The sequence below is a fragment of the Leptosomus discolor genome, chromosome 24 (assembly GCF_034619465.1).
Source record: "Leptosomus discolor isolate bLepDis1 chromosome 24, bLepDis1.hap2, whole genome shotgun sequence".
Lineage (NCBI taxonomy): Eukaryota > Metazoa > Chordata > Aves > Leptosomiformes > Leptosomidae > Leptosomus > Leptosomus discolor.
This window is the reverse complement of record NC_141414.1, coordinates 6,377,973-6,394,691: the sequence shown is the minus strand read 5'-3', so window position 1 is coordinate 6,394,691 and position 16,719 is coordinate 6,377,973. Positions and strand designations below refer to the sequence as shown.

At 38.0% G+C, this 16,719-nt stretch overlaps 1 protein-coding gene across 4 annotated transcripts in view; it reads left to right on the top strand.

The window, feature by feature from the left end:
* Positions 1 to 16,719, top strand: part of EPS15L1 (epidermal growth factor receptor pathway substrate 15 like 1) — a 41,863-nt gene that overhangs the window by 8,689 nt on the left and 16,455 nt on the right. The window contains exons 8-23 of one of the 4 annotated variants that reach the window (XM_086477716.1): positions 1,251 to 1,310; positions 1,648 to 1,884; positions 2,483 to 2,640; positions 3,182 to 3,338; positions 4,068 to 4,130; positions 5,718 to 5,803; positions 6,302 to 6,374; positions 6,889 to 7,050; positions 7,910 to 8,107; positions 8,378 to 8,542; positions 10,515 to 10,641; positions 10,764 to 10,814; positions 11,219 to 11,355; positions 12,429 to 12,489; positions 12,893 to 12,975; positions 14,413 to 14,545. In XM_086477716.1, coding sequence (XP_086333842.1) covers positions 1,251 to 1,310; positions 1,648 to 1,884; positions 2,483 to 2,640; positions 3,182 to 3,338; positions 4,068 to 4,130; positions 5,718 to 5,803; positions 6,302 to 6,374; positions 6,889 to 7,050; positions 7,910 to 8,107; positions 8,378 to 8,542; positions 10,515 to 10,641; positions 10,764 to 10,814; positions 11,219 to 11,355; positions 12,429 to 12,489; positions 12,893 to 12,975; positions 14,413 to 14,545 — 1,951 coding nt within the window. Of the gene's footprint in view, positions 1 to 1,250; positions 1,311 to 1,647; positions 1,885 to 2,482; positions 2,641 to 3,181; positions 3,339 to 4,067; positions 4,131 to 5,717; positions 5,804 to 6,301; positions 6,375 to 6,888; positions 7,057 to 7,909; positions 8,108 to 8,377; positions 8,543 to 10,514; positions 10,642 to 10,763; positions 10,815 to 11,218; positions 11,356 to 12,428; positions 12,490 to 12,892; positions 12,976 to 14,412; positions 14,546 to 16,719 lie in introns of all 4 variants that reach the window. The other 3 variants (XM_086477717.1, XM_086477720.1, XM_086477718.1) reach the window with 3 other exon arrangements.

The window sequence follows — 16,719 nt, the reverse complement described above, 5'->3', positions numbered from 1 at the left end:
TCCACTGTTTTGTCGTTTTTCCAAATACCAGTTGTTAAACATACCATTAAATCTATCCACTGTTTGTACAAGTGAACGCTTTAAAACATCCGAGTTTATTGTAGCTGTCAAATTGTCAAGTTGTTTTTTTTTCATGTATATTTATAAATGGTTCTGAGATCTGAGTTTAGTGCATCCATTGCATATTTGCAAGGGAAGCAACCTTAAAGTATTTTCTTGCTTCCACTTAAAATGCGTGTTCTTTAATGTTTTGCATATTGATATGACTGAGAATGAGTACATTCTATGCGAGAGCTGTGTCTGCATTGTATAGTTTCATCTCTTTAGGAAGAACTGCATCTTTCTCTGTATTATTTACAAAATCTAAGTATGACTTGTTTTAATGCTGCACCTGACTATTGTGAAGTACTCGGTCTTCGAAGGCTTTGTATTTTGTCTTGTTATTGTCACGATAGACGTTCAGAAAGCTTTTTCCTGTTCCAGAAAGGTTTGCAGATAAGATAGGGGACTGAGGAAATGGGCAAAGAACTAATCAACTAGCTTAAATTTGGACAGGGCTCCAGTGATAAAGCTGGGAGTAGAGTTCAGATGACTGAGCCTCAGTCTTAGCTTTCCATCCCCTCTGTTGTGCTGTCTCCAAGTCATATGGATGATTAAACAGTGCTCGCTGATGGCTGAGTGTTAGTGTACGCAGGTTTGTATCCTTCTAAATCTTCTGCAAGTTGAGCTGGATGTACTTGACCTAATGATGCACTAAAGTTGATAGATGCTTAAATTCTCTCCTATAGAAAATTCTGAGGGGTGGACGTATTTTTTTTGCTAAAAAAGAGAACTAGAAATTTAGGAATGGAATGCAAATTGGAAATGTATGGACTTTTTTCTAAAATATTTTAGCTTTCTTATAAGACAAATTTGGACAATCTGCTGGCCCACACCCTCTGGACAATTCTGAAAGCCACCTCTGGATGTTTTTAGTCAGCTTGATGACTCTGAATTGCAACATAAAAGATGAAAAACCTGCCTGTGTTGCATCCAGAAGTTGTTAGAGCCAGTGTTGATTCCGTTGCCAGAAAACTCTAATCCAGTCTGTTTCATCAGAGTGTTTAGCCAGGTCTAGTATAACTAATATGATCATCACGAAAATCTAGTGGGAGTCTTTAGGGAGCGTGTTTAATGTGATGATGATTAACATCAAAAGCAGAAAATGTAACTTGTTCTCTAAATCGTTGTTTTTATTGTAATTGCTGTAGGTCTGGGACCTCAGTGATATTGATAAAGATGGTCACCTGGACAAGGATGAGTTTGCTGTGGTAGGTTGCTTTAAATTCTCAATTCACAGTGTGTCTGCTAAAGCAAATCGCTCTTATTTTTCTCAAGAGCTTTGTAGCTTTTTCTGTGACAGTCGACTGTTCTAATATAAATTGTTCTCAGGGAGCTCTTAAATGATCTTTCTCAGATCCATCTACTGCCTCTTGCCTGTGTCATCGAGATTAAACTTTTTGGAATTACATTCAAAATTATCTGCTCTGGTTTACATCTCTATTCTTACTGTCTTTGTTTTACTAATGCATAAATGACTTGACACTGGAGAATCTTGTTGCTTTTTCTTCTAATTGTTAATGTTATCTGACCTTTTTGCCTTTGCAGGCAATGCATTTGGTTTATAGAGCTCTTGAGAAAGAGCCAGTTCCTTCACTATTACCCCCTTCTCTCATACCACCTTCTAAAAGAAAGAAGACGCCTGTCTTTCCTGGTGCAGTTCCTGTTCTACCCGCAAGTCCTCCACCAAAAGATAGCCTCCGTTCTACCCCGTCTCATGGTAGTGTCAACAGCCTGAACAGCACAGGGAGTTTGTCTCCTAAACACAGCATCAAACAAGCACAGGTACAAATCTTTTTTTCTTTCCTTTTTTCTTTTTTTTTTTTTTGTACCAGAAAACTGCAGGAAAAAATAAAACTGCCTTTTTTTTTTTTTTTTCTGCCTCATGTGAGCACTTTTCTGAAATTGTGTTCCTTGTTGGGTGATTTGGGTGGAGGGAGTGAAACAAGAATGGTAGGACTTGCAAGAACAGCAGAAGAGCAGGTGAATTTTAGTCAGATTGACCATGAGGTTCTAGCAAATCTTAGGGGGAATTTTCACTTTTCGTGGAAAATGAAACCATAGAAAGGTTTTATTCATGTATCTGCTTCACTACCAAAGAAATCATTGATCTGCCTTATAAAGCTGCTGTGTTATTAGCATGAGGACTTAGTATGCCTAGTTGGGTCTGTATTTCCAAAGAATAAATGCTTTTTGACTGACGAATAGCTGTTTATCAGTGTTAAGCCAAAACACTCATGGGAAAAGGGAAGATACCTATTTACCAGTCAGATTTGATTGTGCAAGATGTTCAGCACATTCGACTCTGAATAATGTTGTAAATACTCATGGTGTTGATAAAGACTGTTTATCTTCTTTTGAAATATAAAACTTTGTTTTACAGCCATCTGTGAATTGGGTAGTACCAGTGTCTGAAAAAGTGCGATACGATGACATTTTCTTAAAAACAGACACAGACATGGATGGTTTTGTGAGTGGCCAAGAAGTAAAGGACATTTTTATGCATTCAGGTCTGTCTCAGAATCTCCTAGCCCATATATGGTAAGAATTCCCTAGTAGCTGTGTTTTTGTAACTTGCTGATCTGGGAAGTCAGATTATCCCGCCAGAATTGTGATCCTAACACTAAAAAAAAACCAAACCAAAAAAACAAACAAAAAAATAAACCCCAAAACAAACAAAAAAAACCAACCAAACAAAAAACCACAAACCCACACCCAAACAAAACCCCCAACCTCTTTTCCTTGTGCTGTTGCCATACTACAACGTGAGGGCTATATGGAAAAACATGGGAGAAATAAATACTTGCTTCACTTTTCTGGGAGGGGGGTGTAGGTCAGTCTGTGAATTGTGATTTGTTTTTGAAGTTCTAGTGCTCTAAATATTTTCTCAGACTAACGCTGTTCTATTCAGTTCAGTATGTCTAATAAAATACCGGTCTGTTTATGGAACTCTTTCACTAGAATAAACAAGCTCTGATGAGGCGGAATCAAAAGAAGATTACATGTCTATGTATATTTCAGGCTTCTTGGTAGAGGAGAAATAAGCTTTTCTTGTTTATAAGTATGATCTATTTTTTACCAGGGCTTTGGCAGACACAAGACAGATGGGAAAGCTGAGCAAAGATCAGTTTGCACTAGCGATGTATCTCATTCAGCAGAAGGTCAGTAAAGGGATTGATCCTCCACAAGTGTTATCCCCAGATATGATCCCTCCCTCAGAGAGGAACACTCCCATACAGGTAAGTCATTGATTATATGAACATAATACTGAGGTTTTGTGCTTTGAAAGTAATAGGCTTTGAGTGTTTATTTGGGGAAAAAAATGCCTTTTTTTTCTTGTCTCCTCTTACAAAATTCTGTAACATTTGAAAATAGACATAAATTCTTAACAACGCAAGACAGTAAGTAAAAAAAAAAAAAGAAAAATGCAGTAGAATATTCCATAAAGAAAGGAATAATAACACTGAGAAAAATCTAGCGTGAAAAATACTCCTTTGTCATAGAGAAGTGGGTTTTTTTACTTCAGGGAACTATTAAAAGCTGGTTTAGGAGCCTGTCCCTGACTCTCATCAGTACCAAATTCCTCCAATAAAATGTAAAATTTTTAAATGGCTAAATGAAGAGCGATGACTTTCTAATTTCTGGGAGTTGGTGGTTGGTTGATCCCATGTAGCATGGTGGTCCACAGTCCTATATCCATCACTGTTAATACTGTTTTACTGAAGCACATAAGCTTTTACTGAACGCTGCTTTGTCCCTTCCTTGATAATGTGTTAGTGTATTTCTGAAACTTAAATGAATAAATACTTTGTCATGTCAATAAATTCATCCTTTCTATAAATTATATAGTGTTTTCCTTTACTTTTTTTGCTTTCCCTAACCAGAAAGCTTTTGAGTCTCTAAACCTATTTTAATTGTTGCTGTTGCTCTGGTCCTTTTAAGGTTTTTCCTATATCCTTTTTCTGTAGACTCTGTCAGGTTACTTGACCCCTGTAGGAACTGAGATCTCAGCACTAACAGAAATGCGTCGTGTGAGTAATTGTAACGTCCAAAGAATGCAGATTTGTTTGTGTACGCTGCTTGTGACTTTGAAACAGTTTTTATTTCTTCACCCTCTCCTGTCTCTTTGCTCTTGTGTTCTGTGACACTGGCTCTTGGCATGATGATAATGTCACAGCAGCGTGAAGTCACCAGTATTGGCTGTTGACCTGGTGATACTGCTTCCCTGAACAGTTTGAGATGCACTGGTCTGTCAGGAAGTTCTTTGACAGGCAGCTCAGTGTTGGCATGTTAGAGTTGCTCGTGTACCAGTTCTCTGAAGCTGTGGGCAGTAAACACACTTTGGAGCGAGAGCTTTTAGCTTCCCATTATTTTCAGTTCATTGTATCTTTTTGTTCATCTGCTGTGGTTTTAGGTGAATATAACATGAAATAAATGGTATGCTACTGTGAACATGGCCAGTTAGTTTTCTGTTCTGTGGAACAATGAACTGTGGTGTTCTAACCAAGGCAGCAGCTCATTTGAACTCGTTTCGTAATCGTATTGGGTAACACCTTATTATGATCCTGTACAGCATAAAGTACGGGTCCCTCAGCAAATCTGTGTCTGGTCTGGAAAGATAAAAGTGGTATTAGAAGCTCTTGATTTGGTAGCTTGAGGAATTAGGCAGGATTGTTGTTATTTATGATTGCTTAATGACATATTAACAAAAGAAATGCTCACACAAAAGTGAGGACTTAACTTATTTAAACTGTATATTCACCTACTGTTTCCACAAAAAATGTCACATTTTACTGTGCTATCTGTTGGTGGTTTGTTGGTTGGGTTCTTGTTGGTTTTTTTTTTAAATCGAATAAAGGCAAACTTTCTGTGGTTACCTCAGCAATGTCAAAAGGAGCAAAGCAAGCGAACTGTACTTTCTTCTTTTTAAAACGCTATTTAGAAGTGGTAGGAATCCTGATTTCTCCTGATTTGTCATGCCAGCAGTGAGTTCAGTGTTGCAGTTTTTGCTCAGTTGCAGTGATTTTTTTTTTTCCAAAGAACTAGCAATCCTTTTAATAATACTGACAAATTTTATACCAAATGCTGAGATTTTTCTTAATAACTTCTAATGACAATTTTCTTGTGTAAAAGGCAAGGGATACTCGCTGCACCTTCCCTGATCTACAACTGAATGGCTGTAGAAATGACCTACAGGAAAATTGGTATAATTGCAGAAATTGACATTGATTTGTGGCAGGGCTTAAGAAGAGTGACATTACAATCTGGATTCATTAAGTTCCCTGGAAGCTTTGGTATTGACTATAGCAGAGCTGGGGTTTTCGGTTTTGAATTTTAATTCTGCCATTGCCTGCAGTTTATTTGTTGACATTGTGCATGTCCTTTAACTGCTGTGTATTTCGGCCATCCCATCTGTTAAACGGGCTTAGGGAAAATTCTCCTGTCTTGCAGGTAGAATTGTGTGACACGCTCCGTGGCTGTTGCATAACTTGATGTCTCCCACAGAATTTTGCAAATGCCTATGATGAGGATTGTGTCCCACCTTTGTCCTCAGCCTTTGTGAAGGAAGATCTTGTGTTATGACTTGGCTTTTTAATAGACCCTTTCATTCTTAACAGGATAGTTCAAGTTCCGTTGGATCAGGAGAATTTACAGGCGTGAAGGAACTGGATGATATTAGCCAAGAAATTGCACAGCTGCAGAGGTAATAGTTGTGGGCTCTTACCAAAATCTTGCAGTAGGAGAACGGATTAAGTGTATAGTACTGATGTGTCCTTTAGTTTTGTTTTCTTTTAGTCAGTTTGTCATTACTTGACGCTGAAGTTGGTGGCAAATCTCCCCCTGACACCCCACAGTTAGCCAGTTACATAAAGCCAGCCTGGATTCTACCAAGTGACTTCAGAAGATTGATTGTGGAACAGATAGGATTTTTCAAAGAATAATTGAGATAGATAGATAGATAGATAGATATATACACACCCCTTTACTCCTAGTATTTTTCAAAGAATAATTGAGAGATATATATACACCTTTACTCCTTTAAAGAATAGATCAGAATATGGGCTGGCATTTTTGGCTGCGTGGTGTTTGCAGAATAATATTTCATTGATTTTTTTTTTTTTTTTTTTTTTTTTTTTTTTTGCGTGTGTGTGTGGTGTATTATTTAACTAATCATGAATGAATGTGCTTGTTTGTCTTACAGAGAAAAGTACTCGCTAGAGCAGGACATTAGGGAAAAGGAAGAATCAATCAGACAGAAAACCAACGAAGTTCAGGTAAAAACTCTTTATCAGTTAGGTTTCATTTTAATCTGAAATTATACACAGGGCATTCTTTCTTCTGTCTTCCTTATGTGGGCAAGTCTTTCCTCCTGTCATGGGATTTTCCTCTAACTTACAGAAATGTCTTTATTTTCCTATTCTCCGTCAGAAATGTTTTCTTCTGATGATGGTTAATATAAGTAGAAGATATGTGAACAGTTTGAAATATCTTTTTTGTTAGTGCTTGACTAACACTGTAATTTAGGGAATCATCGTTCAAAGAGTATTTGTTTCGATAATTAGGGTAGCTCAATTACATGTGCTCTGCGTCAGTCTCTTTCCATCTTGTGGGCACTCATTTGTTTCCTGATGTCTGGTACAAATTCTTGCAGGAACAAAACATACGCATGCAGGGAATAGCCTATAGGACAGAAAATCTTTTGGATTTTGCTAGCCTGTTTGTCTGTGGTTGATCGTTCCTGAAAGACAACAGCTAAATGTAAGTCTCAAACTGTGGAATTTTCCTCAGGAACTGCAGAATGATTTAGATAGGGAGACAAGTAACTTGCAAGAGCTAGAGGCTCAGAAACAAGACGCCCAAGACCGCCTGGATGAAATGGACCAGCAGAAAGCCAAACTGAAAGATATGCTGAACGATGTAAGGCAGAAATGCCAGGAAGAAACACAGGTGGTGAGTGTACGTTAATTCTGGACATGCTCAAGTGTATTGTCTTTTGTTGAAGGAAATTCTATTTATGTAATGAGTAAGCTTGCTTTCTTTATTCACTTTTACCATAAGTAGCAACTTCCACACAAATACAGGGGTCCAAGAAAGGATTTTGCAACCTAAGTACCTTTCATAATGGTCATAAATGGGGGGTTGAACCAGGTGATCTCCAGGGGTCCCTTTCTACATAAACTGTTATTGATCTGTGGATATATGAAACATTTATTCAAGCTAATAGGGCAGTTGAGAAGCATTATTCCTGACCCATGAGACAGCCTACAGGCAGTGGTGGATATATTGATCACTGTGTACCTCATCAGTATTCTGAGTTAAAAGTGGGTTTTTGGGGGAAACGGTTGCTGATGTAGCTAGCACGTTGTCTTAACGTAGAAACTTGGCATATAAGGTCATGTAAGAAAGGGTATAAGGGGAGTTGTATGCAACTGTGTCATTTTAACTCTTATCAGAGTTAAAAATCAACTTTATGATACCTGATAAATGTTTGAATGGAAAAGGAACCAGGTTCTGAAAACTACAAGGTACCCATCTAAGAAACACCTTTTAATTACCTTTATAATTAGTGTGGTATCTTTGTTGTTTAAAATATTATCGTCTCTTGGTTTTATTGAACGTCCTATGTGCTTTTATCAAGGATTTTGTGTAACATAGTAAGAAGCATGCAGCTCTTTGTATTAAGTCCTTGTTATCTTCCTTAGCAGTTGACAGTTGCTTTACAACTCTCTATTATTTATTATGAATTTGTAACTTATTAAGTTACATTTATTACAAATTTCTTTCTGATTTGTGTAACGTTTTGTCTCAGATTTCATCACTAAAAATGCAGATTCAATCTCAGGAATCAGATTTAAAATTACAGGAAGATGACCTTAATAGAGCAAAAGCAGAGCTGAATCGCCTCCAGCAAGAAGAGACTCAGCTAGAGCAGAGTATCCAGGCTGGAAAAGTACAGCTTGAAACAATAATCAAATCTTTAAAATCAACACAAGAAGAAATAAACCAGGTATTCACTGTAATTTATACAACTTCTTTTTTTGCTTCTTGAAAGACTGAGTTGAACAATCATATCAGATTATTTTTCAGAAGAGACAAAAAAAATACCGGTTCATGAGCTCAGCCTTTTTTGACTGGTGCTTAGGAAGTTAATTCCCAATTGGAGTCCAGAGAAGTTCAGCTCTGGTGGGGGCGAAATGCAACTGTCTGACAACCGTGTTTAACGAGAATAACAGTGTTATTGAACGTGTAACATACTAAGGCATTTTTCACTCCTTAGGCGAGAAGTAAACTTTCCCAACTTCAAGAGAGTCATCAAGAAGTCAATAAGAGCATAGAAGAATATAATGAAGCTCTCAATGGGATTCATGGTGGTAGTCTGACGAATTTAGCAGACATAAGTGAAGGCCTTGGGCAGACAGAAAGAAGCAATTATGGAGCTATGGTAAAAAAAAATACTGTTGCTCAGTGTATTTTACAATAACTAGGTTTGTGACTTGCACCTAATGTGAAATAGTGAAGAAGGTTGTTCAGTTGGCTTTTAGTATTTTAGCCAATATTGTGATCCTTGCAAGGCAACATTCTCCGGTGCAAGGCCAGGCAAAGATTTTAATGCTGATGGAAAACCTGATTTTTAGGCTTTGGGTTAGATCTTGTGTGAGGATTTCGGTTTTTCTCTCGCAGTTTACCAAGGTGGTACCTTCTCTTGCTGTAAACTTGCCTTTAATCATGTATTTCTTTCTTATTTCCAAAAGAAGCTACACGAATTTTTCCTTTGCAGTGAGCTGTTTATTACTTATTTTGGTAAAAAACATGTTCCCTTCCCAAAATACATAGATAGTTCTCTTCTGCTTAAACAATTCCAGCATCATTTATCTATTATGTTTTCTTTTAATCAGTATTTTTCCCAATTCATAAAATCCTTCAGGCTCTTAAAGAGTTTTCCAGTCAATTTCTTTTGGGTATCTAATGTTGATTTGGATATTTAATAGTACTCTAAATCACAAGATTTTTCATTTTTAAGCCTATTTCTTCACTTTAAATATAGAAGTTGCATACTTGCTTGATTCTACTTGCACATCTAATTTGTGCATCCTCATTGGGGAAACACATTTTCCAGAATCCTTGTAAGCACAGTATTTACTGTGGGTTTAGTACGAAGTTGAATATATATCGTGTATAGTGTGTAAAATAAATATTCAGCAGGCATGCTGCCTTTATGCCCTGCTTTACACGTTCTCTGTAAAAATGCTCAAAACAAGAAAAGTGTAGATTAAAAATAATACATTGAGATACATGGTCTTAAAACTCCATAGTGCTCAGCTTCTGTGCTTGCATGGCTTGCATAAATACTATGTTTAATTTCCAGTGGAAACTTCCAGATGTTTCTCTTACTTGCAAAACCTAAGAATCACTTCCAGTATATGTTCATAGTAAATTTTTTAAACCATTGTGCCCCTTTCCTGTTTCTTAATTCTTCCTTCCTCTTCCTCCTCTCCCCACCTCCCTCTCTGCTATTCTGAGAAATATTAATTAAGACTTCTTCATCTGCATCTTGTAAAGGGATCAAAGAAATCTGTATCTTTCTAGTGCTGGAGGCAGTGTAAGTGGGTAGTTGTTAGTAGATACTTCTTACTTAGAGTTGAATGGCTTTGTCGTGGAGCTGGGTCGTACGGGTGCTGTCTGCACGTATGGCTGCTGTGGCCAGGACTGGTTTGATGGGGGAGACCCAAACCAGACAAAAGGCAGGGGCATCGTATGCAGTCAAATGCGATGAAGAGGTTTCATAACTTTAGTTTGCTACTTGTTCGGGCAGGATTTTTTTGTAACTTGTCAAAGCTATAGGTTGGCCTCTGCTGACAAACCTCTCTGTTGTCCGGCTGTTGGGGTGAAGATTCCCCTGCCTTGTAGTGTTTGCAATGTGAAATCAGTACCTGGAGCTTTAAGCTCAAGAATGAGTTAACAAGCAGCAGTGCTGAGTATGACTACTCAGTAGTAATTTCTTGTGTTTGTGGTCCACAATTGAGTTGTGTGTCCTTTCCTTTAAGTAACTGTCTTACCTGCAGCTGAGCTGTAAAATAACTGGGAGCAAAGAATTTTTTGGTAGCGTGATGGTTGGGGGTTTGGTTTGGTTTTGTTACTTAATTATTTGAGAATTGAATATATTAATATGAGAAACAGTTTAACCTTTAGTCTTATATGTATTGTTATCTTTTGATGTTCTGTGTAGCCTCGGGCTACATGTTTCTTTCTCTTGTGTAAATACTTCTGCTTAGAAGCCACTTAGAAAGTTCTTTAGGAAGTAATTTTTAAGATTATTAAACAGGAACCAAGATAGCATGGAATTTCAGCAAAGTGGGTAACTGAGCATTTTAATCGTGGTAAGCTGCTATAATGTTTCTCCTCTTCACTTTTAGGATGATCCATTTAAGAATAAAGCCTTGATGTTTACCAATAATACACAAGAATTGCATACAGACCCATTCCAGTCAGAAGATCCTTTCAAATCTGATCCATTTAAGGGAGCAGACCCTTTCAAAGGCAGTAAGTGACCCATGGCTTACCCGAGACCTTGAAGACCAATTGCTGAGTAAATGGTATTTTCACAAACTTTTATCATTTTGCTAAATAGCGGATAAACCGAATGATTTTTCTATTCTGCATAGGTGACCCATTCCAGCATGATCCTTTTGCAGAGCAGCCACCTGCTCCAGCAGGTAATAGCCCTTTTGATGACAGGACAGATGTGATATGAACAATTTGTAGCCAGACATAGAGATTTCCAAGGTTTCCCTGGCTTCAGACTTTTTGTTTGCATGTGGGAACATAGAAAACCAATAGGGTGTGCATTCAGGATCAGTAAGTTAATAACATGCATGTAACTATTAATAAACTTAACAAATCACTTAAAGTTCATAACAATATAAACATGTACTTGTTCAAACTTAGTAAATACCCTGCTTAGAAAGGTATCTGGAAGTTTATCAGATTTACCAAATCATTCTGTGTTTTTATAAGAAAAATTACATCAGCGGGTATGAGGTCAAATATAGAAAAAAAGTTCGTTATGGACTCGCTAGGAGCTACATTCTATTTATTTACCTTTGAATTCTCCTTCTAGATCCATTTGGAGGTGATCCATTTAAAGAAAGTGACCCATTTCGTAGTTCTGCCCCTGAGGATTTCTTCAAGAAACAGGTGAAGAGTGACCCATTTACCTCAGATCCGTTCACAAAACCACCCGCTTTACCCGCAAAGGTCAGTAATTTTTAAGTGTACGCACAATAGGTTTCTTTACTATTGACAGGTTTGTTGTCTGAAAGGTAAAAGGAACCAAATATCACTAAGTACTTTTCTCCTAACTGATAAAATATTTTATTCTTAAAATTCAAGTATGGATTGTTAAGGCAGTTTGCAGTTTGTTCTTTCCAGTTCCATGATAATGATGTATATTCACCATGAAGATGCAGTTAGGTGACTGGTTTTTTTCCTCTGTTGGGAATTTCAAGCCACCAGCACCACTCATTCATGCCATTACCTCCATTCCATCGACGTTTGTGTTTGTGCAGTCACGTAGTGAATGGGATTGAGGAGCTGATCTGGCTGAAGGATTGCTGAGCCGCCAGCAGGCAGCAGAGCCAGCACAGCGGAAGGACTGCACAGAACGCGTTTGTCAAACGTATCGCCACGGTTCTTAAGCTGTCCTTACGTGTCTGTGGCTGTTTTGGGGGGAAGATATGGATTTTTTTGGTTTGTTTTTTTAATTCATCCTTTCCCACACCCTTCTGGCGTTCATTGACTGTTGCCACCCAAGTGTTACAATGCTACTCCAGGATCCGTCAGTGGGAGGTTAGTTTGTCTTGCAATATAGGTTTGTACTTGGGTAAAAGCAAACTTCTCAAACTGAAGAGCGACTGTAAACACCATCTATTTAAAATGAAGCGATATACAGACTCTCTGGATTAATAATGTAAAGACCTGACCTGAATATTCAGCCTCTGCTGCTGAAAGACTGAGCGCTTCTGGCTGTAATTTCTTACTTTGCCCTGGTAACTAATATTTTCAGGTAACTAATATTTGTGTTTCAACCTGGTACACTTCTCACTTGAACATGTTTCACTTGTAGGTACTTGGTGCTTTGTTCAAGGCTATCGATAGCCAAATAATGCAGATTTCATCTAGTCAGTCAGTTTTATCCTACTATATGTCCAGTGAACAGAGTGGTCTGAAATTGGAAATAATTTGTCTTAAAGCAAGAGATTTTGGTATGCGTAAGAAGACAAGTGCACAGTACAGCAGAAGAATAATTATGTGTATCTGTTCTTATTTAGCCTGACCCTTTTGAAAGCAGTGATCCTTTTACGTCTTCCAGCATCTCTTCAAAAGGTCCAGGTAAGCAGAAAAAATTTCCTCATGAAGATGAATAAGGAGACACCTCTTTATGAAACAAGAATCAAATGTAAAAGTTGAGAATAAAGGCAGTATCTTGTGAACTGTTGGCAAATATCATTGTGGTCCTGTTATGGATTATCAAGATTAAGTCTTCGCGTACGCTATATACTTAACCTTTTTCTTGTCTTTTGTTTTGTTTTTGGTTTTTGTGGGTTTTTTTCCTCCAAACAACTGGTAGAAAACCTATTGCTTTAGGGAGTTCCTTTTTAATGTCTCATGCCAGGTCAAAATGAAGATGGTTTTCGATCACCTGCCTAGTTTTGTACTTCATTGACACCAAACATACTTCATAATTCTTAAGTATTACTTTTAAATAACTTTCTTTTCTTCGTGTATCTTTCAGATCCGTTTGGAACACTGGATCCATTTGGAAGTGGTGCTTTCAGTAGTGGTGAGGGATTTGCAGACTTCAGTCAGATGTCAAAGGTAAAGGTTACAAGGAAAGCAACTGTCCTTTTAAAAATGTATGTACAGATAGTTCTCTTTTTTAAGGGAGTGTTATGGTTGTAACTCTTTAGCTGACAACCCACTTTTGTTAATTTTTTTTCTGATCAACCTCAGTAGTTACTTAGCAAAGCATTTTCTATCCGACTCAGATATGGCAAAGTCTTACCAGGACTGGTAGATTCAGCAGGGATAAATCAGCTTTTCACAAATGTTTTCAAATGCCAGGGGAGCAAAAGCAATAACTTTTAGTATTTACTTGTAAGAAAAGGTTGTTATTCCAGATACGAATATATTTCAGTGTCCGACCTTCCCCTAAGTCCCAAAGTCTGCTTCTTGGATACTTCATCTCTCGTAGTATCCTGGCTTGTTCCTAACCTTCTCCATGAGTACAGGGAGCCAGAGAAAGGTGGAAAACATGGTGCACTGACATTTCATAGCTTTTAACAGAATTGCTGTTCCCTTGGTTTCCTGGTATAAACTGAGTATATAGGCTGTTTCAAATACAACAAGGTCCTTCCCTCCTGGTCTGGATCAGTCAGTCTGCTCTTAGCTTTCTGAGGTGAAGTTTGGAATTCACGGTTGACGTCAGTTGCCCAAATTTTTGCAGCACTTAATTCCACAATAACGCTTGACCATTGTAGAGTAATTGTTAACTAACTAGAAAAGAGATTATCATATCACTTTGACTAATTAAACTTGTGGTTTTTTCCTGACTTTTCTTGCTATTTTTTGTGGGGGTTTTAGTTCTCCGCTAGGTGGCAACAGTCTTTACAAATATTGATGTGTGTGGCTTGAATTAGAAGTTTTGGTGAAGGTCGGACTGCGAGCTTTAGCTTTGCCCACAAAATTCCTCTTTCTTCATTTCAGCGTGATAAATTTCCCTGCACGACATAAGTTTTTGTGCATTTTTTAATCAATAGGAGAGTCCTTCACGAGAGCCAGCTGAATATAGAAAATGCTTAACATATGGTTTTGGAATTTTCCCTGAGCTTTTACAAAAAAGATGAATAGCTGTGTGCAACTAAAGAAAGGCTTGGGAAAAAGCTATCCGTTCTGCAGTCTACCGTGTTTTTCCAGTTTCTGTCGCGGTTCTGTTTATCAGAGTGAAGTCCAGACTGGAGTATGGCTGTTCACTGCCAAATAGTAAAAAGTCGAGTTTTACTTCCTCTTATTTTTCTCATCAGCTTTTTGCTCGGACTAAAAGTTCAAGAAGCACTGAAGTGAATAAGAGCAGAAGTACTTTTGAATGTTAATGGAATCCTAGCACCTAGCCTCTTACACCACTGACAATTCTGTAAATCTGTCCTCATTTTTTGAAGTTAATGCTTTTACTTGAGTTAACTTGTAGCTTTCACGAGACGACAGATATTCTACAATGTGCTTATCTTCTTTTTCTTTTTTTTTTTCCTCACATAGTCAGTAGCTTCAGACCCCTTCGCCTCCTCTTTTGGAGGGGTAGGATTCTCAGATGACCCTTTCAAAAGCAAATCAGACACGCCAGCCTTACCACCGAAGAAAAATGTCCCTCCACGACCCAAGCCACCCAGTGGTAAGGAGGTTTTCTTTTTTTAATAGCCAGTTCCACCCATTTTCTATATATTATTGGACTTAATGACGCATTGATAGTTTTCTATCTTGTTATCTTGTATTTCAACCGTGGAGGAAGGTATGAGATTATCAGTAAATTGGCAGAAATTGTCAGTAAACCAGACTGGAACTCTTCAGACTGGAAAACAGGTAATTAGGAGTGGTTTGACAGATCTGTAAAGTCACTTATGGCAGGGAAAACGGGGATAAAAATTTCTGTCTTTTCCAAGTCAGCAACAAGCGAGATTAGTAATGGCACCTTCAAAATAAACAAGGAGGTTTGGTTTTATACTATACTCTAGATTTAGGATATTTTTTTTTTTTTTGCCAGAGAATATGGTGAATGTACAAACGTTTAAACGGGCTTAAAAAAGAACTAGGTAATTCTTAGAAGAAAATCCCACAGGGATAAAATGGTCTACCAAAAGCAAAAGTACTCTCTCTGGCTCCTGTGTTGTTCAGTGTCTCCAAGGTAGTCTGAAGTATGGCTGTATCTTTACCTTGTTTTGATGTTCTTCCTGAGGCATCTGCCACTAGATACTGAGAAGAACACGAGTACAGGGCTAGCCAGACCTGTCCTGATATGTCCAGGTATGATTATTCTTGCGTTCACACATTGCTGTGTGAATTTAAATATAAAACACTTTCTGAATATATAGCTTGTTTCTGCTTCAAGTCCATTATGTATGGAAATTCTTAGAGGTGTAGGAATCTTCTGAATTGAAAATAAGATCTCTCTTAATGGAGATTCAACTTGTTTGCCTTCCCTGGAGTTGATTTTCAAAATATTCAGGTACCAGTAAAACTGTTTTAAGAACTGAAGCCACTTAGAGCTGTTAGTTTCAAATCTCCTTTTAACAGCAGTGGTGTAGTTCAGTTAATACTAGCAGTGAACATTTAGTTGGCTCAAAAAAAAAAAATCAAGCTGGATTCTACTTATGAATAGGCACATAATTTTGCACCAAACGTGGGTCAATATCTAGTATTCTCATATATCCACTGACAGTGTTAGGAAGCCTAATACAAAGAAAACACATCATAGACTCAGAGTGGTTTGGGCTGGAAGGGACCTTACAGATCATCCAGTTCCAACCTCCTGCCATGGGCAGGGACACCTCCCACCAGACCAGGTTGCTCAAAGCCCCATCCATCCCGGCCTTGAACACAGCCAGGGATGAGGCATCCACAGCTTCTCTGGGCAACCTGTTCCAGTGCCTCACCACCCTCCCAGTGAAGAACTTCTTCCTTACATCTAATCCAAATCCACCCTCATTCTGTTTAAAGCTGTTACCCCTTGTCCTGTCACTACATGCCCTTGAGAAAAGTCCCTCTCCAGCTTTCCTGTAGGCCCCCGTTAGGTACTGGAAGACTGCTGTAAGGTCTCCCTGTCTAGGTATGTGGATTAGCTGCCTTTCTGCTGTTGCATTTTGGAGCAAAGCATGCACCCTGCAGCTGTGCTGTTTGTAATGGGTATTGTTGATCTGGCTGGTTTTGCAAACCAGTTATGCTAGAGGTAGCTCCTTGGATAACGTGAAAAGTGCTTTCTGTTAGCAGGGTGTCCTGAAGATGTCATTAACTATCCCATAGATTGAGCCAAGGTTTGGAAAACATTATTTAATACAATAGACTTATAAGCAGGCCACTGCAGCAGCATTATTTTGTTCTTATTCCATGATTTTATTGCTTAAGATGTGGTGATGCATGCTAAAACCCTGAAATCAATTGATGAGATTCTGTGTAGTGACTGTTGATGAAAATATGTTGGGAAATGCTCTAGGGTTGTGGAAAAGTTCTTGAAGCATTCTGTTCCATGCTTGCTTTGTGTAAATATTTTCTACTATTGAGGTACTAGAGAGCCATTAGTAATTAAAAAGCCCCATAATACCTAATGTTGACAAATAGCAACTAATAGGACACAAATGAATCAAAGCAGAAATACAAAAGCTGAAGGTCATCTTACTTGCCATTGTGAATGATGTTATTTTTCTTCCTTTGGTTTTCGAGGAAAGTATTTAAGTGGCCATCTTTTCTTTTTAAGAAATGTCTACATAAAATAATTTAGTATTTAAAGGGCCTATATAAAGTTGAATGAGTCAAACAAATACTCAATTTACCTGTATTAGCTCTTTCATGTGG